This window comes from Phyllostomus discolor, chromosome 7 (genome assembly GCF_004126475.2).
Source record: "Phyllostomus discolor isolate MPI-MPIP mPhyDis1 chromosome 7, mPhyDis1.pri.v3, whole genome shotgun sequence".
Taxonomy (NCBI): domain Eukaryota; kingdom Metazoa; phylum Chordata; class Mammalia; order Chiroptera; family Phyllostomidae; genus Phyllostomus; species Phyllostomus discolor.
Window position 1 is genome coordinate 137,967,893 of NC_040909.2, and position 27,323 is coordinate 137,995,215.

Below are 27,323 nucleotides of genomic sequence, written 5' to 3' on the forward strand. Positions count from 1 at the left end.
CTGCGCCTCTCCGAGCCCCTCCCCTAAAGCGCAAACGCACGCCCAGAGGGGACGGGGCAGCCGCGCCACAGACATGGGCTCCAAGGGCCCAAGCAGGACTGGGTCAGCGTGTGGCCAGGGCCAGTGATTAACGGCTTCAAAGTCACTTAGAGGTCATGGCCGAGTCGAGGCCTGTGGTCAGGGACTGACTGGCTTACGTCCATGAGTAGGTGACAAGGTCACGCTCTTTCTGGGACTGAGTGGCAAGGGCCCAGGATCTGATGTCCAGCCAGGTCCAGCTGGCCCAGCAAGGGACCACCGATGTCCCCTGCCCACACAAGTCCACCCCGGGTTTCCTCGAGCCGTGGCCAGACCCCGGGCTTGGGTGGCGGATGGCGCAGCGGTGAGGGTCCAGGTTTGAACCAGGGCCGGTGGGCGAGGGGCTGGGTGTAAACGGGTAGAAGTCTCGGGCACAGGGGCCGCGGGCTCAGGGTTCTAGAGTCCTGGGCGTCTGGGCTGTAGGAGACCTTCCAGTCACAGAGCTCAGGCACCCGTGCGGAACTGAGGCTGCGTCCTCCGGTGGGCCCACCGGGCGCTCACCGGTTCCCCGGCATTCAGCCGGGAGCCGAGGATGGGGTCAAGGGGCAGAATCGGGCCCCCACCCCGTCTGATCAGGGGCCCAGCTGACTCTCCTCCCTCCTTAGGGAGGAGCTTGGGGGCAGGGCTCCCCTGCCTCTCCAAGAAAAGGTTCTGGACCGGGAACTGGGGCAAGGGGACAATGTTGCACAAGAGGCAGGTCGGGAGGGAACCGAGGAGTCTCCGGAGCAGGGAGGAGGAAGGCGCGGCCCCGCTGAGAGGCCCCAGCGGCGGGAGACGCGGCCTTGCCGCGCGGGCGGGCTGACTGGAGGGGCCGCAGCCCGGCCGCGCGACCCGGAGCCCAGGAGCGGGGGGTGGCGGCTCCCCTCCCCCACAGCAGCATCTGAATCCTGACTCAGAGCCCGCACCCTGTGCGCAGCCTCGTGGCCTGACATCCGAGGCCCCCTGGCGGCCACCGGCTGCCAGTGCGGCCAGGAGGCCAGACGGGGAGGGCGGCTGCAGTGGGGCCCTGGGCCCTGGGGCCTGGAAGAGGGGGGAAGCATCCCCTCGTGCCCCCCTCCAGACTCGGAGAAGACAGCCCTCACCCTGGGGGGAGCCAGCAGGAGGAAGAAGGCTGCCCTGGGGGGGGGGGGCTGGGAAGGGCGCCCTCCCCAGCCTCCGTGGCCCTTCCGACCAGCCCCTCAGGACGCCCACCCCTCCAGGCCCGGGGCTGTGAGCTGCCTGGCCAGGGAGGCCGGCTCAGACGGAGCTCCACCCCGCACGCGGCCAGGTGCCTGAGCGCTGGGTTGACCTGGTCTCCGCCACTTCGCCCACCGTGGGGGGCTGGTGCGGGTGGGGTGCTGGCCCAGGCGGGGTGGGGTGCTGGCCCAGGTGGGGGTGCGGGGGTGAGGGCATGGCCCTGGTGGGGGCTTCCCTCCACAGGCAAGGGGAGACGGAATGCAGGTGAAGGCTTACGTCCAGGCGGAGGGTGGTGACCGTGACCGGGAGCTGACGGCTCACGGTGACAGTGCAGACGCCCGACGGCGCCCCCTGCTGAGTCAGCTGAGACAGCCCACGGCTGGGGCAGACGTGGGCCCCGGGCACAGGGAGGTGAGCCTGTGCCGTGTTGGCTCTCCAGGCCGCGGCGAAGCGGGCCCCGTGTTCACAGCGGACCACGCGTGGTGGGAAAGGAGCCAGGGGCCGGCGGCAGAAGCACCCGGGCGGAGGAGGAGCCCGAAGTAGCCTCCCTGGGGCCCTGCCTCCCGGGGTCCGGGTCTCCTCAGGGAGAGGGACCCTAGGAAGGAGAGGGCCTGTGGTGCCCTCAGGAGGGGACGCCGCGGCTGCAGGGCCCTCCACGCCGGCGTGTGGAAAACCACTGGCGGGGCCGGGTGTGCCCACTGTCACCGAGTCACAGAGGATGGTGGTGGTCACAGGCGGGCGGGGGTGGGGAGGATGGCCGGGGACCGTCACTCAGGGCGAGTGGCGAGCTGGGCCTCCAGGCTCCTCTCCCAGGCCCTTCCCTCGGGGGCTTCTCTCCGGAGCCCCCGGCGGTGGGACCAACCAGACCCCACCTGGGCAGCTCCCGTGGGCCCTCCCCGCCCACCAGCCCGACCCCCCGGACGGGCTCTGACTCACTGGCCTGAGCCTGCCCCACCTCCCACCTGCTCCTCCAGCCGGGCCGGCCCCTTCCATCCACCCGCCCAGCTGCCCTCGCCCCCCAGGCCTTCGCCACTTACCCCCGCCTGTCCTGTCCGTCCCCACTGCCACTTTCCTCCGACCGCCCTCCCACACTGACCCAACACCCCGGTCCTCTCTCCAGGCCCCTGTCCGATCTGTCCGTCCGTCCGTCCATCCGTCCATGCCCCCGCACACCTCCTCCCTCCACACCCACTCACCTCAGCCATCCTTCCACCCGTCCCTCCCTTCTGTGCTCCTGCACTGCTCATGCACCCCCCTGTCCTTCCCTCCACCTGTCCGCGTCTGCCCGCCCGGCCCGCGCGCCCCCATCCCTCCGCCAGGCCGTCCATCCGTCACGCAGCCAGCGGGCAGCCTGTCCCCGGCTCCTGGAAGAGGCAGCGAGCAGAGCCCCAACTCCTGGCGCTCCCGCTGCCTGGGGCAGGAGCCGGGCTTTCCTCTGCGTGCGCGCGTGTGTGCATTTATCCGCCCCCCCCCCCCCGTTATCTCGCTCCCCTCCCCCACACCCCGCCCCCCGCTCGCGCCCCCCTCTAACGTGCGATCTGGAAGCTCTATAAAGCCTGATGTAATCCGTAATGCGGTCTCTGGCTCCCGATTCGGGATCCAGTTTCAGAGAGCGAGAGATTGGGGAGCGCCGGCAGCCCGGTGGGGGAAGCAGCTTGCCTCTCTCCTCCTCCTGCTCCCGGTCCTCGGCTTCCTCCTCCTCCAGCCCGCGCCGCCCCGCCCCCGGCTCGGCTCGGCTCGCCCCCCCCCCCCCCTCAGGAAGGGGAAAAAAGGCGAGAAGAGCGGGGCAGGCGAGAGGAGCGGCGCGGCGGCCGGAGAGGGAGCGGCGGGCGCAGGCGGCGGCGGCGGGCGCGGCGTTGGCGGCGGCCCCGGCGGAGCGAGCGCAGCACCGGCGAGCCGGGAGCACAGGCGGCCGCGCGGCGTCCTGGCCGGGCCCGCGCGCCCCGCATCGCCCGCAGCCCGGGCATCCGACCTCCCCGGCGTCCGAGGGGCTCCGGCAGGCTGGGGGAGGGGAGGGGGACTGCGTGCGCTGGCGGGGGCGCTCCGGGGTCGTCCGGCTAGGCCCGGAGCCGGCCGGGGGCGGCGGCGACAGCAGGAGCCCCCCCTCCGGTCGGGCGCCCGACTCGGCCGCCGGCGACAAGGGGCGCTCCCGGGTATTCGCAACTCGCCGGATCCAGTGCCGGTCGGCGCGGCCGCTGCTGCCGGGGAAGGTAAGGAAGGCTCCGGCCCGGGGCTGGGGGCGCGGCGGGAGGGGGCGCAGCGGGGGGGGGGGCGGGGGAGGGGCCGCCGCCCGGACTTCGCAACTTCGCCGTTTGGGGCTTCGGAGCTCTGAGGGTTGCGTTCGGAGCTCAGGAGTTCGGACCCCCCGCCCCCAGCCCCCAGCCCCCTGCCTCCTCCGGCGGCAGCGACGGGAGCTGGCAGGTCTCCGGGCGCCCGCAACGGGCCGGCTGAGGAGGGGGCGACTCCGGACGTGGGAGAGGCCCTCCCCCCGCCCCCCGAGTCCGCACGCCCCGAGCCGCTGGGCCTGGGGGCGCCCCCTCCCGCCGCGGGCGCAGACCCGGGGCAAGCAGGGGAGGGCGTTCCCGCTGTGTCCCCGACGCAGGCGGACGCTGGCAGGATGGGGGCTTCGAGAGCCCCAGATGCGACCCCCCCACAGCCACACAGAGACCCAAGTAGGCTGGGAGGAGAGAGACACCCCAGTGTGTCCCCCTTTCCCCGGCGACACCCAGAGCCCCCTACGGACGCTTCGGGCCCGATGTCCTTCCCCCACACACGGAGCCCGGGGGCGTGCACAAGGAGCCCGCTCCCGGGGACCCGGCCTTGACAGCGGAGACTCCCCGGAGGTTCTCCGGTCCCCAAATAGCGCCCCCATCCCCAAAAACGCACAAACGCCCTGGCTGCTCCCCCGTCGCCTTCTTCTCCACTGGGTCGGACAGGCCGCGCGGATAAGCCGCTTCGAACTTTGGGTCGGCCCTGTGCCCTCCCGGCGCGGAGCAGCGAGGCCAGGCGCGGGTTGGTCCCGGTCCTCTGCGAGCAGAGGCCGCCGTTCCTCCGCGCCCGCGGCGCTCGCTTGGAGCCGCTCGGTGCCGCCTGGAGGAGCAGGCGCGGCCCCCGCCGCCTCCGGGAGAAGCGGGGGGGCTCTGGCGTATCCATGCGCCCTTTCCCCGGTCCCTGCGGCCCCCTGGCCGTCTGGGGCCTGCCTCGGGAGGGGGCGGCGTAGCTGAAAATCGCTTGTCGGAGGCTGCGTCTCCGAGCACGGGTCCCTCCGCCGGGCCTCGGTGGCTCCTGCTGGGTCGCTTCCCAGGCCGCCCAGAGAGAGCGCCCATCCTGGCACCCAGACCCTGGGCGCCGGGGACCCATCTCTTGTCACTTTTATTTTGGGCTTCCAAGTTTCCTGGAGCGCAGGGACCCGGGCTGGGAGCGGACGAGCCCTGGTCCCCCTCTGCTCCAGCGCCCTTCGCCGCCGCGCGCTCTCCATCGCGTCCCGTTCCCCCGGGTGTGGGGCGAGGATTCCTTAGCGGCAACTCCGGACGAGTTGAAAGGCGTGAACGGGTGTAGGTGGGCAGGGGGCGCGAATCCCCTCCCGCAGGAGCCGCTGGGCTAACACGTTGGGGAGGGTGCCGAGGGGCCCGCGTTCCCACCCCACCCTGGGGACCCGAGGAGACCCTGGGCGCCCTCCCCACAGGCACAGACACTCGCCCCCTCGGTGCAAGAGCCGCTGAGGGGGACAGGCGGCGGCCGCGCGAGCGGGAGGCGTGGGGGGCGGATGCGAGGCTGGGTCCCTTTGAACGTCTCCGAGGTGTGTGGGGTCTGGGGAGGTGGGCACGGCTCTGTGTTCCAGAACCCTGAAGGCTCCGCGTTCTTCCGAGATCCTCGCAGCCCAGGAGGCAGCGAGGGAGGCGGAGGGAGGAAGCCGCTCCCCCTCGACCGCAGGCGGCAGCGAAACTCAGCGCCCGGACGCCCGGGTGCCGCCGGGTCCGGCTTTGAGTACCCCAGCAAGGTCAAGCCGGCGGGAGAGGGGGCGGGGGCTCCTGGGCGCGGCTCTGCCCGCGTGGAGTCGGAGCTTTAGGAGCGGCCGCGAGCGCTCCGCGGAGCCAGCCCCCAGCGCCTGCCGCCCGCGCCCGCGCCGGGTCCCCGGAGGCGGACGTTGCGCGCGTTCGGGGATTCCGGGGCGCTGTGCGCAGGTTCCGGCGTCCTCCGGCCCGGTGCGCCTGCTGCTCCTCTACGCCGCTTTCGGACTTGTTGCGCCTGGATTTGGGGGGCGGGCGCCGGCCCGGGAGCCCTGGAGCCCGGGCGGCTGGGGCCGAGCCCCGAGGCCGGCGGGAATGCGCCAAGGCGGCGCGAGGCTACGCGGGCGGGCGCGGCGCTGGAGGCTCGAGCGGGGAGTGTGCAGCCTGCGATGTGGAGAAAGGTGCCTGTCCCCTTCGCGCTCCGGCGCGGGGGCGGGAGAGGCGATTCGCCGCCCTGGGAGTACTGCCGCCCCTCCCCGGGCCCCGGGCAGAGGAGGAGACGCAACCAAGTTGCCGAGCCCTCCCAGTCCCTTCCCTCGTCCGCAGCCTCCGGCGCTTCGCGGGCCTCGGCGGCCGTGTCTGTGAAATGGGGGCGCGGGTTATGCTCCGGGAACCCTCCCGGCCCAGGCCCCGTCCCCGGATCCGCCGTGCTGGGCCCGCAGTGTGCTGGGTCTGCAGCGTCCGGCGGGCCGGGTCCCGAGGCAGACCAGCGCCTGCGGACACGGCCGCGGGGACCCGCAGGAGGCGGCTCCGGCAGGGTCCGGCGAGTGGCCGGGGCGCAGCACCCTCTCCTGGCGCTGTCGCCCCCTAGCCGGCCAGCCCGCCCGGCCCCGCCTCCCGGAGCGGGTCCCGGGGCCCCCAGCCCTCCCCTGGGGACGCCTCCGGCTCGGGCCCGGGCTGGGGCTCCGGGCTCCGGGCTGCGGCGGAGGGCAGCGCGCTGCTGAGAACGGCCGGGAGAGGGCGCGCGCGCCCACCCGCCGCCCTGCCCGCCCCTTCCGCCTTCTCCGCGGCCCCTGGCGCCAGCCGGGTCCTGGGCAGCCCCTGGGCGCCTCGCGGGCCTCTGCGCTCCCCTGCCAGGGCCGTTCGCTGGCGACTCAGCCCGCGCCCCAGGCACAAGTCTCTCCCGAAACTCGCCCGGCCCCCTGCCCTGTGCACAGGCGTGAGCGAGCGCGTTTGTGTACAAGGGCGCATGTGTGCACGGGTGCCACTCACGCACGTGCTCGTCCCGCCCGCGTGTGTGCAGGCACAGAACTGCCACCGGCGTGCGTGGCGCGGTGTGGGTCCTCTGTCGCCCCCCCGCACTTCCCCCGTGGACAGGTGCTGTGTCAGGGAGCCCTGGGAGCACGGCTCTAACCCCCTGCCTGGAGGCTAGACCCCTGCCGTGCCCCTGGACGCCCACGGGGCTCTGCCCCCTGCCCCCTGCCCCCATCTCCCCGCTGCGGCTGCACGGTAGGGCAGAACCGTGTCTTCTGGGTAGACTCGGAGGGCCGCGGCCCCGTGTGCCCAGACCACATACACACTGGACGTGTGGGTGCCTGTGTGTACTATGCACATTGGGGGTGCACAGCAAGGAGAACTGAGGGCACGCTCCCCGCACCAAGGCCGAGGGCTTTCCGGAGGACAGAGGCCCTGGTGAGCTGCGGGCGTGGGCTCGGGGGGTGGGGGACAACCGCCCGCAGGAGCCCAGAGATGGGGCGCCCCTGACGTCTGCAGAGGCTGGGCGAGGGGTGGTGGAGGGCCAGAGGTTCCCCGTGGAGACAGCAGCCATGCAAAGGGCCTGTGGCAGGCGAGCGTGGAGACATGAGGACCAGACGGGCTGTCTGAGAGGAGGGTGACCAGCGGGACAGACGGAGCAGGCCCAGACCTCGGTGTCCCGCAGGCCTCCAGCCACGTCCTGGAGGACTGGGGCCACGGGGCGTCTTCAACAGGGGTGCTGGCGTGGCCTGGTGGACACGACAAAGCGACGGGCTCCGGGCAGCGGGGCATGGGAGGCGGGGTGCACCAGGCGCCGCCCCGCCCACCACCGCAGGTCTCGGCCACCGTCCTGGCCCCCATGCCGTCCGTGTGGCGTACGAGCAGACAGACACACGGTGCAGCCCACGTGCCCCACAGCAAAGGCAGCCCCTGTGCCTGGGGTGTGGGCCCCTGCCAGCTGGCTGGGCACAGCGTGGGGGGAGCCCCTCCTCCCCTGCCCTCAACGGTTCTGGGGAAGTGAGGCCCCGTGGGGCGTGAGCCTCGTGGGAAGCTGATGCCGGGTCTCCACACAGGGCAGGTGACAGGGGCAGGTGACAGGGGACAGGGCCCCTCTCCCCCCTCAGACCCTAGCACGTGGCAGCTCCCCTGCCCCTCAGCCTCCGAGACCACGTGCTGGGCACGCAGTGTCCTGTCTTTGGGTACGGCAGGACCAGAGTGGGGGTGACGCAGAGCTGCCAGGAGGGACGACTTCTGTCCTGCTCGGGGTCCCTGCCTCCTCCTCCGGGTCAGCCCCTTACCAGTGACAGGGGACCAGTGTGGGAACGGCACCCGAGGGCCAGAGCGCAAAGCAGGCCACTCCCATCCCAGGCCACAGGTCCTCGCGCCCCGGGGAGCCAGCGAGCCAGCCGCTGTCCTTCCAGAGTGTTCTGTGCCACCCCCCTCCCCCACACCCTGTGCGTCTGTCCTGCGAGTGGTTTCCACAGGTGGCCGTGTTCCGGGCGCCCAGGGGCACCTAGCTCACCCGCCCTCCTCCCCACCCCCAAAGCCCCCCAGACCTGGGGCCCCAGGGAGCCAGGCAGGAGCCACCCTGCTCCTGACAAGGTGGCTTTGACCGGCAGTCCCTGCGCCGCGTGCCCCTGAACCGTGAAGAGCTGGGGGCAGGGGTTGGGGCTGTGGGGGCAGGCCTTGCTGAGGGCCCAGTCGGGGCGGGGCGGGACATCCTGTCCCCAGAGGAGTGCACGGAGCCTGAATGCAAAGGAGCGGTGAGGGAGACCCTGCCTGGCCACCGCTGCCCCCCGCCCTGGGTGTCCCGGCCGCACCCGGAGGCCCTGCCTCCCTCTGTCCGCAGCACACGCTCGGGTGTGCCCTGTGCGTGCACACCCACCATCCCCCGTGCCAGCCTGTCCCAGCCCGGGGCCCTGCCATCCGGCCCTGGGGCACGGGTCCCTCATCCCACCTGCCCCGGCCGAGCGCTGAGGGGCGCAGCGGGTTGTGACCCTGAGCCCCAGCCCCACACTCCCTTCTGTTGACCCCCCTCGCCTCCGCTGTCCCAGACAGAGGGCACCGAGCAGCCCGTGGGCGTCAGGGGAGACCCTGGGCGGGGCCTGCTCGGCTGGGTGCTTCCTCCAGCGGGGAGCGCGGCCCCACTGAGCACTAGCCGGCCCTGCCTCCCCCTGGGGACCCGTCAGCCCTGCTGCGGCCACTCGGGGGCCGGAGGGGGGACGTCGGGAGGCAGGACACACAGCCAGGCTGTGCCAGCACCTGTCCAGTCCGGTCCCTGCACACCAGGACGCCGGACGGCCCCAGGGCCTGGCTGTGCACCTGACGCTGTGACCTTGGGCAGGTGACCTTGGAGGAGCCCCTCCTGCTGGGGACCGCAGATCCTGGTACGGCGCCGAGTGTGGACGACGGGGCCCTGCTCCTGGGCGAGCAGCGGGGGTGGCGAGCGCAGAGGACGGCGGCCTGCGTCTCACCCAGAAATCTGTGGGGTCCCCCGCCCCAGGGGGAGGCCTGGGCCTGGGGCAGACGCAATCACTGTCCTCACTGGGGGGGGGGGTCTCTCCGGAAGAGCCCACCTGTGAGCCTGCGTGCACACTCGTGCGTGTGTGTGTCTGGGGGTGCTCGGCGGGCTCGGCTGCAGCAGCTGCCTGGCCCCTGGCCCGGAGGAGGGGTGCCGGGCCAGGCCGGGCTGGGGCAGCCCGGGGGCGGGACGCGCCGGAAGCAAAGGCTCAGGGCCCCGAGTGCCTGCAGGCGGGTGGGGCCGAGAGGGTCCCGGGCCAGAGGAGGTGTGACGAGGTGGGGGCCTCCATGGCCCATCAGAGAGCTGACCGTTGACCCCGGGGGGACGGAGGGTGGTTGTCCCTCGCTCCAGCGTTACCTGGGGACTGTCCGGCTCCTTGTGGCGTGCAGGGGACATCCCCCGGCCCTCTGTGGGGGGGGGGGGTGCATGGGGCGGCCCCCCACACAGCCAGCGCAGAGCGATGCGCCTCCCCAGCCCCCAGCGTGGGCCTCCAGGCGTCTCCTCCCGGGCGGTTCCACTGGGTCCCCCAGTGGCTCCGGAGCTGGGAGGGGTGCCCAGTGGCAGGCAGAGGAGGAGGAGGCCCCCCACGGGCCAGACCCGGCAGGTGCAGCAGGCCAGGAGTGCTTCTCGGGGGCGGGGCCCTGTGGCCACCCAGCCCCACCAGGCACCCCTCCCAGCTCTGGGCCAGCCCAGGACACCCCACGGGTCAGCTGGCTGGTCCTGTAGCGTGGGTGGCCCGGGCTGGGGAGCGGGGCGGTCTCTCCCGGAGCCCACCTGGCGCTGGGCCCCTGCAGGGAGGCCTGCTGGGCTCTGTTGACCCCTCGTGGTGGGCCCAAGCCCCTGCAACTGCTCAGGTGGGTGGTCCGGGCCTGCCCTTCCCCACTCCGGTGACCATGCTGCCCGGCCTGACCTGCCCTGGCCCGGGGGGGCATCCGAGCCGGGGCTCAGGGGGTCAGGCTGCCGTGGGCTGGGGTGGTGGTCGGCACCCCAGGCAGCCCCTCCCGCTGCGCTCTCGGCCCCCGGCCGCCCGCCAGGCCCCGAGCTGTCCTCAGTGACTCGGCGCCCGCCCCGCCCTTCCCCCAGCTCGGCCCCTTCCCAGGACACACAGGCGGGCACTGTTCGGAGGGCCGGCCAGGACAACAGAGCGCCTTTTGTGGCCGGTGTCTGGGGACGCCATTGGCGGCCTGGGGTGGGCGGGGAGGGGATGTGGAGGCCGGGCCGGGAGGAGGGCCGGGCGGTGTGGGTGAGGGGAGGCTGGTGCCCAGCTCCTGCCCTCGTCGGCAGGGAAACTGAGGCACCCGGGCTCCGACCGGCATCCCCGGTCTGTGTCTGGTGGCCGCCCCCCGTGCCCCTGCGTGGGGGCTCCCTGCCCTCCACGAGGCCCCCTTATAGGGCCCGGGCGGCCCGAGGCAGAGGCTGGGCAAAGCCGGCCGAAGAGGTGGGACTGGGCCCCAGGAGGAACTCCTGGGCCGGAGGGCAGTGTGGCCTGAGAAGCTGACGGGAGAGGCGGGGTCCCCAGGGAGCTGAGGGGTAATGGATCCCTGGGCTCGGCAGCCCAGGAGCACAGCGACTAAGGAAGGCTCCGAGGACCAAGGCCGGGCTGTGGGAAGCCAGGTGCCTCATCGGCACCTCGAGGGGGCGTCCAGACCCGAGTGAGCAGCGACCTCACGGACCCAGCACTGGGGTCAGCCCCCACCACCCCCCACCCTTGCCAGCAGGCTCAGGGCGTTCTGACCCCTGTGGGTGCTGGGCGCTGGGGGCGGCCGAGGGGAGGCTGTGAGCCAGCCTGCGACTCAGCCGGACCCGCTCCGTGGGCCCTGCTTTGGGCCCCCTGCTCCCCGGCTGGCCCCCGGGGCTCCCCTTCCAGCCCTGGCCCCACCACCCCCCACAGCCCAGCCCTGACCGCCCCCCACAGAGCTTGGCGCTCCTCCTGCCGAGTGCCCTGAACATGTGTGCACATGCGTGTTGCATGTGCACACAAACAGGAGAGGCCGGGCCGGGATGCACAGCTGGGCCAGCCCCGGCAGCAGCAGGGTCAGCGTGAGACCCTGCACGTCAGCGGTGTCCTGCGGGAGCCGGCACCCAGCCTACGAGCTGCAGCTCCCCTCCCCACCCCGGTTTCCTGGCGGCCTGTGGGGTCCCCCCATGGGACCCCAGGGCCCCGGTTCCCTGCATGAGAACCCCACGAGGGGCAGGGGCTCCTTCAGGCTGCCGTCTGGCCCCAGGGGTCTGTCGGAGGTTCACTCCGGAGCCCCGGCCCTGGAGCGCAGCCGCTGGGAAGGGCTCCGGCCTCTGCCCTGCCCCCGCCCCCCTCCCACCAGCCCCTCCCTCCGCTTCAGTGTCCAGCCCCAGGGACATTCCCCCCCCCCCCCCGGTGTCTGCCCACAGCCCAGCAGGCCACCTGGGCCTCTCCTCTGTCTCCTGAGCAGCGCCCCCCCCGCCTCCTTTCCTGCCACCACCAGCCCCGCCCAGCCTCCCTCACCTGACCCCCAGCTGCCGCAGTGGCCTTCCAAGGGGCACTTCTGACTGGGGCGCTGTCCCGTGTCTGGCCCTCGCTGCCCCCTCGTGCCCGCAGCGCAGAACGCCGGGAGGGCCCCGGGCCCCGCAGGCCCCGAGGAGTGGAGCGCGCCTGCACCTGGGAGGGCGCCCCGCTGGGACCAGCGGCTCTGCGGGCCCTGCCCCCGTCCGCCGGGGCTGCCCGCAGTCGCTGGGCCTCAGGGCGTCAGGGCGTCAGGGAGCGTCTGTCCTGGAGCTGAGGCTCCAGCTGGGGGCGCGTTAGGTCCCAGCCCGGACCGCGGAGGGCACTGCTGCTGGGCCGGCTCGGGCCGGGTTCCGGAACTCGCTGCCGCCCCTGCGGAGGGGCCCCCTGGGTCTGGGACAGGCTGTGGGGCCCGGGCCCGGGCCGGGCGGCCCGAGTGCTGGGGTGGGCAGTCAGGCAGGGTCGCTCTGCGACAGCAACGCCGAAAGCTGCCCCCTGCAGGCGGGAGGGACGAGGGGTGTCCCAGGGGTGGGAGCCGGGCGAGACACAAGGGGGAGGGTCTGCGAGCTCCGTTCCCAGGGCACCGGGGCCTGGCCGCTGAAGAGCAGCCGGGGGGCCGGGGGACCAGCGCCCCAGCTGCCCCCACCCCACCCCCCATTGCGGCGAGCCCCAGGTTCAGTGCTTGCCCTGCCTCGAGCCAGGCTTCCCCCCATCTGACAGGTGGGGAAACTGAGGCGGGGCCTGCCCGAGGCCACACAGCTCTGAGGGGCATCTGGAGCCCAGCCTGTGCCAGCCCCCCTCCCTGTCTCCACGGCCCACGCGGGAAGGACACCAGGAGGGGACCGCAGAGCAGTGGCTGACCGCGTGTCGCCGGCCAGCTGGGCCGGGGCGGCAGGAAGCGGCGGCTCCGACTCCCGTGGGCAGGCCGCCGGCGTGTGCGCGCTCAGCGGAGCGGACCCACAGCCCAGCCAGGGGTCCTGGGGACAGTGGGGACAGTGAGGCTTGAAGGCAGAGGGGACGTGCCAGGGGCACATGCTTCTGGACTCGGGTCGGAGTGGGCTGGGCTGGCGTCCGTGCCGGGGACGGCTCCTCCGCGTCCGGATGCACGTGTGCCTGGGGCGGCCTTCCTGTCCCCGGGGCGGCGGGCAGCAGCGGGGATGATGCCAGCAGCACACGGTCTGGGCTCCCGTGTGGGCTCTCCTGCCCCTGCACTGTGCCCTTGGTGGGTCACTCATCCCTCCGAGCCTCAGTGTCCCCTTGTGAAATGGGGGGACGGCAGCAGTGCCAGCCTGAAAAAGGAGGGGCGAGGCAAGGGGCCCGTGCAGGGCGCTGGACGCAGGTGGCACCCGGTGACTCCATGCCCTCCGCACCTGGAACTGCAGGGCCCCAGGGGCCCCGGGGCCCCAGCTCCGAGGACGGAGGAGGGGAGGGGGGCCCGAGAGGCAGCAGTGGCAGGTGGGCCAGGGAATACGGGAGGATGTGGGTGGAGGTCGGGTGCAGCTCCAGGGTGGGGTCTGACCGCCTCCCCCCACCTCTCGAAGAACTGGCCCCTCCTGCTGTGGGGAGGGGGTGGCAGGGGTGCCACTGCACCCTCGCCCTGGGGGAGAGTCGGGGGACGCCCGGGAAGGCCTTCCTTCTCTGCTCCTGACACCCCTTCCTGCCAGCTGTGCGGGGCGAGGGGGAGGAGGTCGGAGAGGCAGGAGACAGAGGTGGGGGGGCTGCCAGGAGAGGGAGACAGGTCCCCACGGGGGTTCCCAGACAGCCACCGAGGCCCGGGCTGACGGGTGGCCGCCGTGGCTGGGACAGGGAGAGTGGGCAGGCAGCGGTCCCAGGGCCCTCAGGAACCACACCGGGCCGCTGGCCAGACGGGCACAGCCAGGGCCCCTGTGCACTCGGCCCTGGCCAGACGCTGCCCACCACGCCCTGCTCGGGCCTGGGTGGAGGGGGCAGTCTCGGCTGGACCCAGGCCCGGGCCCCTGCCCCTGCCCCTGCAGGTGGACGCACTGGTGGGCGGCAGATGGACAGGTGAACAGAGCAGGTGCCTGGGAGCAGCGCCAGGCCTGCGTCAGCTGTCCAAAGCCCAGGTGGGCACTGGCCCGGCCGTGCCCTCGGCCCCAGCCTCCCCTGGGCTCACACCGCCCCCCTCTGCCCTTTCTCTTCCAGCTGCTGCTGCCGGTGGGCCGGCACCGGGGCCCTGCGCCTTAGGAGCCGCTGCAGCCCTCTCTGTCGTCCTCTGAAGGCCCCGCCTCCTGCTGTCCCTGGGAGCCGCTGCCCCGGCCCCTGGCCCCCGGCCTGGTCCGCTTGCTGCCAGACCCTGGCATGTCCAGGCCTGGCCCGCGCCTGCCGCCTGTCCAGCCCGCGGAACCCTGGCGGCCCCGCGAGCTAGGATGAGGGGCCAGGCCGCCATCCCGGGTCCCCGCTGGATCCTGGGCCCGCTGCTCCTGCTGCTGCTGCTGGGGCGCCGCACCCCGGCAGCCACGGGCGCCGACGCCGGGCCAGGGGCCGAGCCCTGCGCCACGCTGGTGCAGGGCAAGTTCTTCGGGTACTTCTCCGCGGCCGCCGTGTTCCCGGCGAACGCCTCGCGCTGCTCCTGGACCCTGCGCAACCCGGACCCGCGGCGCTACACGCTGTACATGAAGGTGACCAAGGCGCCCGCGCCCTGCGGCGGCCCCGCCCGCGTCCGCACCTACCAGTTCGACTCCTTCCTGGAGTCCACGCGCACCTACCTGGGCGTGGAGAGCTTCGACGAGGTGCTGCGGCTCTGCGACCCCTCCGCGCCCCTGGCCTTCCTGCAGGCCAGCAAGCAGTTCCTGCAGATGCAGCGCCAGCAGCCGCCGCGGGAGGGCGCCCCCGGGCCCCCCGGCGACGACTTCTCCGTGGAGTACCTGGTGGTGGGCAACCGCAGCCCCAGCCGGGCCGCCTGCCAGATGCTGTGCCGCTGGCTGGACGCCTGTCTGGCCGGCAGCCGCAGCTCGCACCCGTGCGGCATCATGCAGACGCCCTGTGCCTGCCCGGACGGGGACCCCGGCCACCCCGCCTCCAGCCCCTTGGTCCCCCGCGGCGACGTCTGCCTGCGGGACGGAGTGGCAGGCGGCCCCGAGAACTGCCTCACCAGCCTGACCCAGGACCGCGGCAGGGATGGCGCCCCAGGTGAGTGATGGGCCAGGGGAGGCCCGGGGGTGGCGCTCTGGGCAGAGGGCGGCCGAAGGGTCTTTTCTGCAGGGCTGTCCTGGTGGCCGGCCCCTGAGCGCACGGCCGGGGGGCCAGTGCTGGAGACTGGCAGGTGGCCGGGGGCGTGGCAAGCTGCGGGGCGGTGCCTGGTGCGTGCGGCGGGGGCGGGCGGGGGGTGCTCTCGAGTCCGGTGAGTGAGCGAAGGAGGGAATGAGGGCCCGGTTGCTGCCGGGGAGGGGGTTTAAGTGTCCAGCAGGGAGGGCTCTTCCTTCTTCGGAAGCGGGCCGGTCTAACGGGCCAGCAGGCTACGGCGGCTGGCGGCTGGGGGCCGCGGCCTGAGGGGCCGCTGGGGCGTGGGCGGCGTGGAGAAAGCCTGAGCAGAGAGTGTGGTCTGCAGGTGAGGTTGGGGGTGAGCGTGGCGTGGCCGTGGAAGTCCTTTACGCTGCCACAGCGTCTTGGGTACGGCAGCGGGGATCGGTCTCTGGTGCTGGAGGTCAGGGGTCGCTTGGACCAGGGGCCGAGTTCGAGGGTCCGGGAGAGGTGTGGGAGAGCTGGGAACGGCGCTGCAGGCCAAGAGCAGGGCGAGGGCTGGGTGTGTGCTCGTCGGCCTGGCAGAGGGGGGTCTCGGGGGGCCTGTGTGGGTAGGAGGAAGTGAAGGTGGGTGGGACGTGGGGCAGGGCCGGACAGGCAGTGGGCGGGAGGTGGACCCCCTTGCCTGGGAGCTTCGGGGAGGCTGGGGTGGTGGCTGGGGTGGGGAGGGTGGCAGGGGCCACCTGGTCCCAGACTGTGGAGTCCGAGGTGCCGGGCAGGCAGCTGCGAGCCGGACAGTCTGTGGCCAGGCCGGGCTGGTCATTCCACACTGGGCAGGCGACATTGCCCACAGCCCTCGGCCCCTCCCGCGCCAGTGGGGCCAGTGGGCTGCTGTTCCGAGTATCGTCTCTAAAGGCGTGAGATCGGCGTGTGGGGCCCAGAGGAGCCCGGTCGTCCCGGCCCCCGGCCCCTGGCTCTGCTCGTGGCCCCAGGCCCCAGGTCCCAGGTCGGCCGCCCCCGTGAGCCATGAGTGCAGCTGGAGAGACCGGGCGAGGCGGGCAGAGCCCCTGGAGAGGGGCGGAGGGCAGGGTGTGCAGAAAACCGGCAGAGAAGGCCCTGCCCAGATCTGAGACCCCTCGCTTCAGGGCCCTCCCTGGGGGCAGGATGGGAGGCTGGGAGGGCTGAGCTTGGCGCCTGGCTGGGGCGGCTGCTGCGGAGCAGAGGCACGGAGCCGGCTGGTTTGGGGAGAGGCCGCGGGGGTCGTCCCGCTCGGCCACTCCCCAGCAGCCACCTGCCCCCGAGCCTCGGTGTCTTCGTGGCAAGGTGCGGGCTTCCTGCAGGCTCTGTCCTCACCTCGGAGGGGATGGCCCCCGGGCCCGCCCACAGGCGCCCGGCCCACTGGAAGGAGCTGGTGGTCTCTGAGCCTCTCGGGGGCCGCTGCCCAGAGCCTCGCGGGGATGTCTGGAGGAGCGGGGCAAGAGCTCGGGGCCAGGTGTGAGGACGGGGGCCAGAGGGTGTGTGCCAGAGGGAGCCCCACTTCCCACCAAGCACCCACTGCCGGGAGCAGCTGGGCCGACTCCTCGTCCTGAGAGCAGCGCGGGGAGCGGAGGGTGCTGGGCAGGGGAGTGACCGGCACGGACACTGCACGCTTCCCCAGCGGTGCATGCACAAAGGTGTCCAGGCCCGGCGGGGTGCGGTGGGGGGGGCAGGCACAGGGAAGGGCCCATCGCAGGCACCCTGGAGCGACCCGGCACTGGGCCGCGTGGGCCAGCCGCATTGGGATTGGGGAAGGGGAGGGGGCCTGGCCGTGGGGCACAGTGTGTGGAGCTGATGGCGAAGGACGTGGGCGCGGAGGAAGGAGGTGGCTGCCCCGCTCCCTGGCATCAGCCGGACATCAGCAGGGGGACCCAGTGGTCGGAGTGTGACCTGCGTGTGAGATGCCCGAGGGTCACCCGGGCGGGGCTGGAGCACCCGGGCTGACCAGGTCAGGTCCAAGTCCCGCCGCCCTGCCACCCCTCTCCAATCCCATCAGCCCCCTCACCCCCTCAGGCTCCTCCCTGTAAAAACGAAAAGAGTCGGAACACCTTCTTCAGGTGAGGAGTGAGAACGGGGTGCAGGTGTTTCTGAGCAGAAGTGACGCTAGTGACGGGCCATCGATGCCCATGTTTATTAGCAGGCAGAGGGCCTGGGGGGCTGGCCGAGACAGAGCCAGAGGCTCACGGGGCGGGGCGGGGCGGGCGGCGGCGCTCAGAGGAGGGCGGGGCTCAGAGGAGGGTGGCGCTCAGAGGAGGGTGGCGCTCAGAGGAGGGCGGGGCTCAGAGGAGGGCGGGCAGGTGCGTGCGTGTCCCTGCACCCGGGTGCCGAGCGTGTGCCTGTGTGGGCCCCTGTGTGGGTGTGCCTGTGGGTCGTTGTACATGTGTGCACACCCATGTGCTGCACGTAGTGTTTGTGTGTGAGCGTGCATGTGTGTGTGTGCGTGGTGTGTTGACACAGCTGCTGAGACGCGCGCGGGCGCTGAGGCTGGGCTCTGTGCCGGGGCCTGGGCCGGGGCACTCCCACCAGCACAGGGCAGAGACCGAGAAGGGGAGCTGGCCTGTCCTGGGGGGGGGGGGGGGGGCGGGGTGTGTCACCCACGCCGGTCCCTGCGCGCCCAGAATGCTGTCCCAGAGTGGGGCTGAAGTCACCTGAGTGGCCGTGACAGCAGCCAGGTTTGAGCGTTTGCTTGGGGCCCGAAGCGCCCACATACTCACTGGCTTCCTCCTCCCGGCAGCCCAGGGACTGCTCTCCAGCGAGCACCCCCTGCCTCAGGCCTGTGCCTGGGCTCTTCCCACCCCATGAAGGCTCTCCCCTCCCCGCCCTGCGCCCAGAGGACTCCCTCCGCCAGGTCCTTGCTCAGCCCCAGCCCCAGCTTCCACCCCGCACGCTGTCTCTGGTCCACCCACGGATTCCCCTGCCTCCCTCTCAGTCCCCGCTAGCGTGTGAGCACCGCGGGGCTGGGTGTCTGCTCGCTGCCGACGCAGCCCCACGTGCAGGACGCGGCCCCGCACCCCGCCCGCCCTCGGAAGCGCATGCGCAGTGCAGGGAGGCCGGGAGGCCTGGAGGCGTCGGCAGGCCACCGGGCTGGGAAGGGTCCGCTGACCGCAGAGCCAGCGCCGCGCCGCTTGGCGGTCCCGGACACTTCTCTGGGGGATGATGGGGTGGCACGTGGACCAGAGAGGTCCAGCGGTCGTTGGGGAGACACACAGCTGAGCCCTGTGCCCAGGAAGCTCCGCGCCACGCGCGGCCGGAGGAGGCGGGACAGGCGCGTCCTTCATCTGCTCTCCCAGAAGGCTTTGCGCAGCGAGCCGGGGAGCGAGCAGGAGGCCCCGGCCAGCCCGTGGCCCATTTTCTGCCCTGCCCCCTGCCCGCCTGTCCAAACGCCACATGGCCACGTCACGCGTCTGGCGCAGCCCTGGGTCCTCAGGCCACAGCAACTGTTCCCTCCCACCTGCCCCCGTCAGGCGCCCTCCCACCAGGTCCTCGCCTTGCGCGAGGTCCCTCTGTCTGCCCCCCCCCACCCCGGTCTCTGCCTTCTTCTGCCTCTGGCGAGATGGGGCCATTTCTCTCAAGGGTCGTTTTAAATATTCATGTTTTAATTAAAGAATTTTATTGCAGAAGCGACATGTGAGATAATGGGAAAGCAGCGTCCCGGGGCTGGGGACCCGTCTCTGTGTCCCCGCCTGCCCCTCGGTCCCCCCAAGTCCACGTGCGCCCCCTCCCTGCGCGGCACCTGCGGTGGAGGGGCTGAGCCCCCACCCCTGCCTCCAGGCCTGTCCCCGTCCCCACTGAGGGGGTGGCCGTGCTGCGACACCCCCCCCACTCTGAGAGCCCCCACCACTCCCCTCTGGAAGGTGGTCGGAGCCCTCCTCTCTGTCTGCAGGGGTGGAGGGGGGCTGGGCCTAGAGCGGGGCGGGGGGGGGGGGCTCCGGTGGCAGGGCGGTGTCCCCGAGCCCGCGGTGGGGGGGCACAGGGAGAACGGGAGGGCACACGGGCAGGCCCGGCCGAGGGCCTCCCTGCCGGGACGCCGCTCTTCCACAAGGGCTGACCGGGTGGGGGGGGGACTCGGAAACAAGGTCTCGGCTCTGCTGGAGACAGAGCCCCCCTCCATGGCGGGCGGGGGAGGGGCAGAGCCCACCGCACACACGTGTGTCCCCCCCAGAGGCCCCGAATGAGGTCAGAGACCCTGTGCCCCTCGCTGCCCACGGCCCCTCCGGTTCCACGTCCCAGAAAGAGGGGAGAAGGGGTGTCGGCCGTACAGCCTGGGCCCAGGACGGGGAGGGACTTGCCCAGGCGACCAGGGCCCGAGGGCAGAGCTGATGGGGGATCCCTCCTTAGGATGGGGGTGGCCGCCCCACAAGGAAGAGAAGCCACAGAGAGTGGGTGGCCCTGCAGACAGGGCCACGCTGGTCGGCCCGGCCAGCCACCGTCTCTCTTCTGTGGGGTGGGGGAGGACTCGGGGGCCATGTGAGGCCGATGGGCACGGCTCCCCGGTGCTGGTGCTCGCAGGGGGTGGTTGTGGCTCTCTTGGCCCCATCCTGAGGTGCCCTGGCGCCTGCTGCGGCTGGGCGAGCTGCTGGCCACTGCGGGCCCCATGGAGAACGGGCCAGGTGGATGTTCGTGGGGGGTGGGGGGGACTGGGCCCTAGGGCTCCGGGGGAGCTGTCCTGTCCCCTAGTGTCCCCATTGGCACATCCATGCAGGGGGCTCAGAAGAGGAGCCTGGGTGCCCCAGACAGGGCCTAACTGGCTGGAGAATGGGGCAGGGTCCTCAAGGGGCTAGACTAGGCAAGGCAGTGGGTGCTTGGGGAACCTGGCGGGCGGAGGCAAATGGGCAGGTGCTGAGACCTGCTGGACTAGGGAGACCTCTGCTGGAGGAGAGGGGAAATGCACAGCTCCCCTCCTCCGAAGGGGGACCCCCCACTCGCACACTGAGAAGGAAGGCCTGGCCCGGGGAGGGCCTCCCTCAGCACCCCATCCCAGCCAACTTGGGGCGCAGGGACGCAGCGGTCACAGCCTCCAGGCTGGGGCGCCGGGGTGGGAAGGGGCCGGGAGCCCCCTCTGCCTGCGCCCGCTCGCCCGGGTGGCCAGGCGGCCCGGAGGCCGTTAATCGGCTCCATTCATCCTGGGCCGGGATGGAAATGAGGCTCCCAGACAGAGGGGCATTGAGCCGCGGAAGAAAGGCCGCCTCTTCCCGGGCCTGCGGGGGCAGCCCACCCCCAGCCTCGCCCACCCTCCGCGGCCCCCGGGAGCTCACCCAGCAGAGGCCGCCCGGGCGCCTCTGCCCCGCACCGCGGGTGAGCCCCCGAGTCTCGGACGCACTTTATCAGGTGTCAGCTGTGCGTGGCGACACACGGGAGCGGTAGAAACACCAGTGGGAGGAGCAGCTCCCACTCCCTGGACGTCCGTTAGCGGCAGCAGTGTGGCCGAGGTCGGGGGCGGGGGCCAGGCCCCCTGCGCCCGGGGTCAGCAGACAGACCTGGACGAGGACCAAGGCTCAGGGTGCGGCCGGGGTCGGGGTCGGGACGCAGCCTGCGGCCAGGGTCAGGGCTAGGCCCAGGGACGGTGCCGTCCTCCCAGCCGCGGCCGCCCCCTGCCCCCGCCCCCTCCCCCCCCCCACAGCCTTGCCACCTGGGTCACCAAGGTAACCAGCCCTGGAAGAGTGGGTGTTCTGGCAGCCGAGGCCTAACCTGAGTCTGTCCTGAAAGACTGAGCTCTGCGGCAGTTGCCATGGGAACCGAGTGGCATCCTCTGATTAGCCCGGCTTGGACACCCTCTCTCTCCCACCCACTGCCGGCTTCCACGTCACTCAGGCTTCCGCGCGGGGGCTGGGCTGGGGCAGCGAGGGGCCACCACCGGCAGGATGAGCCCCGCCTGGCCCCACCGCCGGGCCCGCCTCCCCAGCCTCCGGTCCTCTCTGTCCCTTTGTCCTGGTGTCACAGGACGGGGCGGCCCCCTGGCTGGGCCGGGGCCCGTGGGTAGATGCTGCTGCAGGTGGCCTTAGTGAGTCTGGGGGCCCTGGGCAGCCCCTGGGTCTGACCGTGGGGTCCCGTCCCCTGTATCCGGGGCTCCCGTCTGCGTGCGTCTCTGGGTCTGGCCGTGCATCTGGCCCAAGTCACCCTAGTGAGGGCGTGTGACACCGTCACGCCACGCTGCCTGTGCCCCAGCCTGCTCTGCTCACCTCCCCGGGGCGCCTCCCCGACCACCGGGGTGTCCGACCAAGCGGCGCTGGTGCGGCGCGCCCCGGACTGTGGTTCTGGCTGCCCTGGCCCCTGGGGGTCTGGGCCACCCCCCTTGACTCTCTGTTTCCTCTGCTGTAAAAAGAGTGGAAATGCTGCCCCTGGCCTGGGTGCCCGGGAACCTTCCTCCCCCAGGGGAGCTGGCCACAGGGGCCCCGGCCGACGGCCTGGTGCAGGCCGCTCGGTCCCGCCCTGGCTGGGGGGCACGGGCGCCCCTCCCCGGGCTGCCTCGGCCTGCTCATCCGAACCCGGTGCAGAGAGGGCCCCGCAGCAACACAGCGCCTGGCGGGTGAGACACCCAGACCCAGGCCGGGGCTTGGAAACAGGCCCCGCCGCCCCCGGAGCAGTGAGGGCTGGTGCAGGGCTCAGCCCTGCCCCCACTCCATGGCCCCGGCAAGCCCCCCGACCGCCCCCCACCTGCCCAGCACACACCTGGGAGCTGCGTGTACTCCCTGTGAGCAGGGACAGAGCAGGGCCCAGGCCCTCCCCCACTGCGGGGCAGCCACTAAGGTCTGAGCCCCTCCTGCTGGCCACTGGGTGAGTCAGCCCGCCCACCTGTCCCATCCTCCTGCTGCATCTATCCCCCCTCCTCCGGCCCTGGGGCCCTGAGGACAGGAGGCATGGCTGCTGTGGGCCCTGACAGGGAGCTCCGGTTTTCCGGGCCCAGGGGACAGTGGGGCCCGAGGTGGGGGGGATCTGAGGGCAGGGAAAGAGGAAGGTTCTGCAACAGGCTGGGGGTGCAAGGCCCCCCTTCCCCACTGTGTACCCAGCATGGAGACGGGCCCACCACCCACACTGTGGAGGTTTCTCCCATCCTCGCTTCCCAGTCCTTTGACTCTGGCGCCCCCTGCTGGTCGGCTGCTGGGACAGCACAGGAGCAGTGAGGGAGGGGCTCTGGCAAGGACAGTTGGCCCCCACAGAGCAAATCTGAGCCGCGTCACCGTCACTGGGACTGTGACCTTGCTGAAAATCAGAGTGGGCTCTCCAGGGTCAAGTCCAACCCCAGAGACAACGCCCACACGCCTCCCTCCCCAGCCCCCGCTGCCATGTGTCTGCATGTGTCAGTCCTGGGCAGCTGGGCCCCGTCATCCTCGGAGGGGGGCCATGAGGCCAGGGCAGATGGCCCGTGGGTGGGGGGGGGGGTCTCTCAGCCTCTGTTCCAGGGCCCACCCTCCGGGATCTCCTGCCATCCCCGTTCCACCATGCCACAGACAGGCCGAAGCCCCAGGGGGCACCTGGGACCCTTCTGCCAGGCCCCTTGTGACCTGCCCGTGGCCAGAGGCTCCCCTGCTCCGGCCCGGTCAGCAGGCCTGGAGGAGCGTGGCCCAGCTGTCTCCTGGCCGCCCCACCCGTGGGTGCAGTGGCAGGGTGCCCGCCAGGCCTGTGCCTGGCCCATTGTGGGCGCTGTGGGGGCTGTCCCACTGAGGGAGGCCGCCTCGGGCCGCTTTGCTGGCCATGCAGGGGCCCTGGCCTCCCCGGGGACAAGCAGGACAGCCTGAAGCATGGCCTTTGAACAGGAGGCCCTGCAGGCAGCCCCCCAGCTCTGGCCCGAGGTGCGGAGGCCTGCCCGCTCCTCTCCCCTCAGTGGTCCCCTGGCACTCGGAGGCCATCCTGCTCAGCCTCCTGAAACCAGGGAAGGCCACCAAGGGGGAACAGGGCCAGGATGGAGGAAGACCCAGGGGTGGCTGTGGTCAGAGCAGAGGAAGCAAGGGCCTGGAGGCCCTTGCCCCAGGACCCACAGCAGCAGCTGGCGTTTTGCCAGGTCTTGGGGGGGTGGTTCAGCCCGGCTGTCCCCCTGGGTGGGAGGCCCTTCCAGGCCACCAGGTGTGGGACTTTGGTCACCTTTGGTGTTCCTGCGTGGCCAGGGGGCGGGGGAGCACACAGGTCACGGCTGTGAGAGGGGAATAATGGGGAAACTGAGGCTCAGAAGAAACTGGACTGAGGACCACGGGAGGGGATCCCAGCAGGGCAGGGGGATCTGTCCCAAAAATGAGGCCTCGCCTGCCATCACCCCATCCCCAGGGTCTTATAATGGGGCTGCCAGGATGGGCTGCGGCATCCTTCATTCATTCATTCATTCATTCATTTCTCAGACCACTCTGGGACTCCAGCCTTGTCCGGCCCCCACGCTGGGGACAGATTCCGAGCCTGTAGAGACCCTGGCCCCGGTGCCCATAGCCAGAGCCAAGGGCACTGTGACCCCCAGGGGTCACTCAGGAGGAGGCGGGTACACCCCATCCCCACCGCGCTTCTGGGCTGCCCTTCCCAGACGACTCTGCCCCTCCCACCCCGGTGACTTAGCTGGCCAGGCCCACACCAGCCTCCTAGGTGACCCTCCGCGGAGCTGCGCTGCTGGCTCCCACCCTGGAGCCTCCCACGTGCGGGTCTCTCTGTTGCGCCCCGCCCCCGCCAGGGAGACCCCCGGAAGCCACTCTCTGAAAGACGTGACCCCTGCGCTCTGGTTCCCACCAGGCGGCTGGAAGCTGTGGTCGCTGTGGGGCGAGTGCACGCGGGACTGCGGCGGAGGCCTGCAGACGCGGACGCGCACCTGCCTGCCCTCGCCCGGCCTCGAGGGCGGCGGCTGCGAGGGGGTGCTGGAAGAGGGCCGCCTGTGCAACCGCAAAGCCTGCGGCGGTGAGTGCGCGGCGCGGGGCGGCAGCGGAGGGAGGGGTTTGGGGTGGGCCCCGGTGCTGGCGAGCCCCAGGATGGGGCCAGGCCAGGCGAGAGAGGGATGCAGGTGGAGGTGGGGGGCAGAGCGGTTGCTTGGGGTTGGGCTGGATGGAGGCCGGAGTCCTAGACGGGCCAAGTCAGGTGAGGAAGGGCGACCCCTGGACGTGGAGGCGGAGAGGAAGGAGATCCCTGGACCAAGTCTCCGCAGGAAAGGGGCGGGGCCTGGGCTGTGAGGGGCAGGGCCTGATGCGGGGGCGGGGCCTCGGGGGTGGAGCTTGGCCCAGGGCACGCGGTGGGGCCGCAGCAGCGGTCAGGGCTCCGGAGGAGTGGGAAGTAGACGGGGCCGGGTGGGGCTTTCTTCTCGCGTGCGGATTGAGAATTTGGGGGTGCGTCCTCCCTCTGTCCCCCGGCCCTGGCCGGGCCTGCCCACCCCAGCCCCATTCCGCCTCCAGAACATCTCTCATAAGGCTCTCTAATGAACTCATGCATATTTTAGCGGCTTCCATAAAGTTAAATCAAGTCATAAGGAGACTGCCATTCCTTGGGCTGGTTTCCTCGGTGAACGCCCCTGGGAAGAGGCGCTCCGCTCAGAAGCCTGGGGAGGGCCCTGGAGGAAGAGAGGGAGCGGCACAGGGCGGGGGAGGTGGGGCCCGCGGGAAGGGGCCAGGCAGGGCTGGCGCCAGGCCCAGGTGCCCGGTCCCAGGTGTCCCAGCTGTCCCTGGGGACGGCGCTGGGGGCCTAGCAGCCCTGGGGCTGTCGGGCTGGGCCCTGCTCTGGCTGGGGACTGCGGGACCCGGGCACCGAGCAAGGCTCCCGAGTGCCCCCGCCGGCCGCTGACCCGGGCCTGTCCTGCAGCGGCCGGGCGCACCAACTCCCGGAGCCAGTCGCTGAGGTCCACCGACGCCCGGCGGCGCGACGAGCTGGGCGACGAGCTGCAGCAATTCGGGTTCCCGTCCGCGCACACAGGTGAGCCCGGGGCGGGCAGGGCTGAGGCGGCGCTGCGAAGTGGGGCGCGCTGGCTTCACGGGGCTAGGTCTTGTACGAGTATTTTAAGTTATTAACGGCTGCTAATTGTAAGAAATAAAGTTAATTACTCACCATAATTAGACTGCTCTTGGGCGCCCGGCTGCCCTTTCCGGGCCGCCTGGCGTTGGGGGCGCTAGTGCAAAGCGGAGGGCGGTCGGGGCCGGACCCCAGGGGCGCGGAGCCAGCGCTCGCCCGGCCGGACTGGCAGCGCAAGGGCGCCTCCTGCCACCAGCCCCGCTTCCGACGCCTGGGGTCCGGCCGCAGTCCGCGCGCAGAGGCAGCGGCGGGCCTCTGACGCTGCAGGTCTGGCCCGCAGGTGACCCCGCGGCCGAGGAGTGGTCCCCGTGGAGCGTGTGCTCCAGCACGTGCGGCGAGGGCTGGCAGACCCGCACGCGCTTCTGCGTGTCCTCCTCCTACAGCACGCAGTGCAGCGGGCCCCTGCGCGAGCAGCGGCTGTGCAACAACTCGGCCGTGTGTCCAGGTGGGCGGGCGGGGCGTCAGGGCCGGGGGCGGGGCATACGAGGCAGGGGCGGGGCAGAGCCTCCTGACCCGAGGGTCGGGTCGGGGAGCCGGGGGGCGGGGCGTCTGAGGCCGGAGGGAGCAGGGGGTGGGGCGGGGGTAAGGGCAGCAGCGACCAGTGGCCGCGGAGCTCAGCGGCGCCCCCACGCGCCTCTGCAGTGCACGGCGCCTGGGACGAGTGGTCGCCCTGGAGCCTGTGCTCCAGCACCTGCGGCCGTGGCTTCCGGGACCGCACGCGCACCTGCAGGCCTCCCCAGTTCGGGGGCAACCCCTGCGAGGGTCCCGAGAAGCAAACCAAGTTTTGCAACATCGCCCTGTGCCCTGGTAGGTGAGAGGGAGGGCGCTGGGTGGGGGGAGACAAGGAGGGGGAGGGGCCCAGCGGGTCGCAGGCAGCGCCGGGAGCCCCAGACCCACCTGCTCAGGGGTCGGAACCTCAGGCTGTGATGGGGGCGGGCTGGAGACCCTGGGGCGTCCTCATCCGTGCACCTTCGGTGTTGGGGCGTCCGCGCCCACACCCCAGGCCGCGGCGGGCGGGGTGCGGGCCCTCAGGCGCTGACACCTGGTGCCCAGGCTCAGTGCTGGGGTCCTGGGTGTTCACGCGGCTCCCGCCCCTTCCTCCCCCGGGCCGGGCAGTGGACGGAAACTGGAACGAATGGTCGAGCTGGAGCTCGTGCTCCGCCAGCTGCTCCCAGGGCCGGCAGCAGCGCACCCGGGAGTGCAACGGGCCCTCGTACGGGGGCGCCGAGTGCCAGGGCCCCTGGGTGGAGACCAGAGACTGCTTCCTGCAGCAGTGCCCAGGTCAGGCTGCGCCCGGGTCCCGGGGGGGGGGGGGGGGGGCGGGGCAGGGCGTGGCGGGCGTGAGGGGGCGAGGCCCGCGGGGGCTCTCCGTGGGCTCTGGGGGGATGCGGGGGGGACGGTGGGAAGTGAGGGTGGCCGGGAGGGGCAGCGCGCAGGGGCCGCCACCTGCTTCTCTGTATCAAGACGAGCCCTGGTCTCTCCTCCCCGGCCTCGATGTCTTTCCTCCTCGTGGCCGCCTCCTCCCCCGACCCCCCCACCCGGGTCTCCACGGCTCTGCGTGTCTGGTCCTCCGTGTGCCCCACCCCCGTGTTTTCGGCCTTCCCCGTTCTCCCTGTCCCCGTGGCCCCGTCTCCGACCGCCGGGACTCCCGGACCTGCACCCCCGCGCCCCCGGGCCCGGGCCTCCGCACCGGGCGCGCTCCGCAGTGGATGGGAAGTGGCAGGCCTGGGCGCAGTGGGGGGGCTGCAGCGTCACCTGCGGGGGCGGCACGCAGCGGCGGGAGCGCGCCTGCTCCGGGCCCTTCTTCGGGGGAGCGGCCTGCCAGGGCCCCCAGGAGGAGTACCGGCAGTGCGGTGCCCAGCGGTGCCCCGGTGAGCGTCCCCAAGCCGCCCCCCCAGCTGGGCTCCGGGGGGGAGGGGGGAGGCACCCTGAGGGACCGGGAGGCTTGGGCCTGTGCTGGCCGGGGAAGGGCTCCCGCTGGTGACGGGGGTGTCCCGGCAGGGTCTGGCCCCCTGCCCTGCTGCCTGCACTTGGCCCCGCTTCCTGCCCCCAGCCCCCACTCACCGTCTCTGGCCCCCGGCAGAGCCCCACGAGATCTGTGACAAGGACAGCTTCGGCGCTGTGGTCTGGAAGGAGACTCCGGCTGGAGAGGTGGCCTCAGTTCGGTGCCCCCGGAACGCGACAGGTGAGGGCCAGCAGGTGGCCGCGAGGGGCTCCGTCCCGCCCTCGCAGGGCCAGGGCGAGCCCCTGAGCTGGGCCCCCGGCCTGGCCGAGGGGGGCCGTTGGGCAGCGGTGCACCTGCCCCTCCCTGCCCCCCGTGGCTCCTGGCGGGTGGCAGGACCCTGGCTGTGCTTGGGGGTCCTGGCCGCTGTGTGCGGGCGGGCAGCTGTGTCCAGTTCCCCGACCGTGCACCCAAGTTCAAGGCTGCTGCTCCCTGACCCCAGGTTCCCCGACTCCTCCCCGTGTGTGGGCCTGGGCAGCGGGCCGGGCTCTGGGCTCGGATAGATTTGGAGCCGCCCACTCGGGGGTGGGGGGCCCCGCCTCGTGCAGATGGGGTCCCTGAGGGTGTGGCGCCGGCCCCGAGGGTGCAGCAGCCGCTCAGGGACACTGAGAGTGAGAGAGAGAGGCGGCCTGGCCCCTGTGCCGGCTCAGAGTCCCT

At 72.3% G+C, this 27,323-nt stretch overlaps 1 protein-coding gene across 1 annotated transcript in view; it reads left to right on the forward strand.

Moving 5' to 3' along the window:
- The first annotated feature begins 3,088 nt into the window (after positions 1 to 3,088).
- The window catches only part of ADGRB1 (adhesion G protein-coupled receptor B1), a 65,991-nt gene continuing 41,756 nt past the window's right edge, over positions 3,089 to 27,323 (forward strand). Inside the window, 9 exon segments of the mRNA XM_036031473.1 lie at positions 3,089 to 3,464; positions 13,622 to 14,608; positions 23,405 to 23,566; positions 24,458 to 24,568; positions 24,945 to 25,109; positions 25,307 to 25,471; positions 25,781 to 25,945; positions 26,371 to 26,535; positions 26,748 to 26,849. Coding sequence (XP_035887366.1) covers positions 13,846 to 14,608; positions 23,405 to 23,566; positions 24,458 to 24,568; positions 24,945 to 25,109; positions 25,307 to 25,471; positions 25,781 to 25,945; positions 26,371 to 26,535; positions 26,748 to 26,849 — 1,798 coding nt within the window. The 5' untranslated portion in view covers positions 3,089 to 3,464; positions 13,622 to 13,845.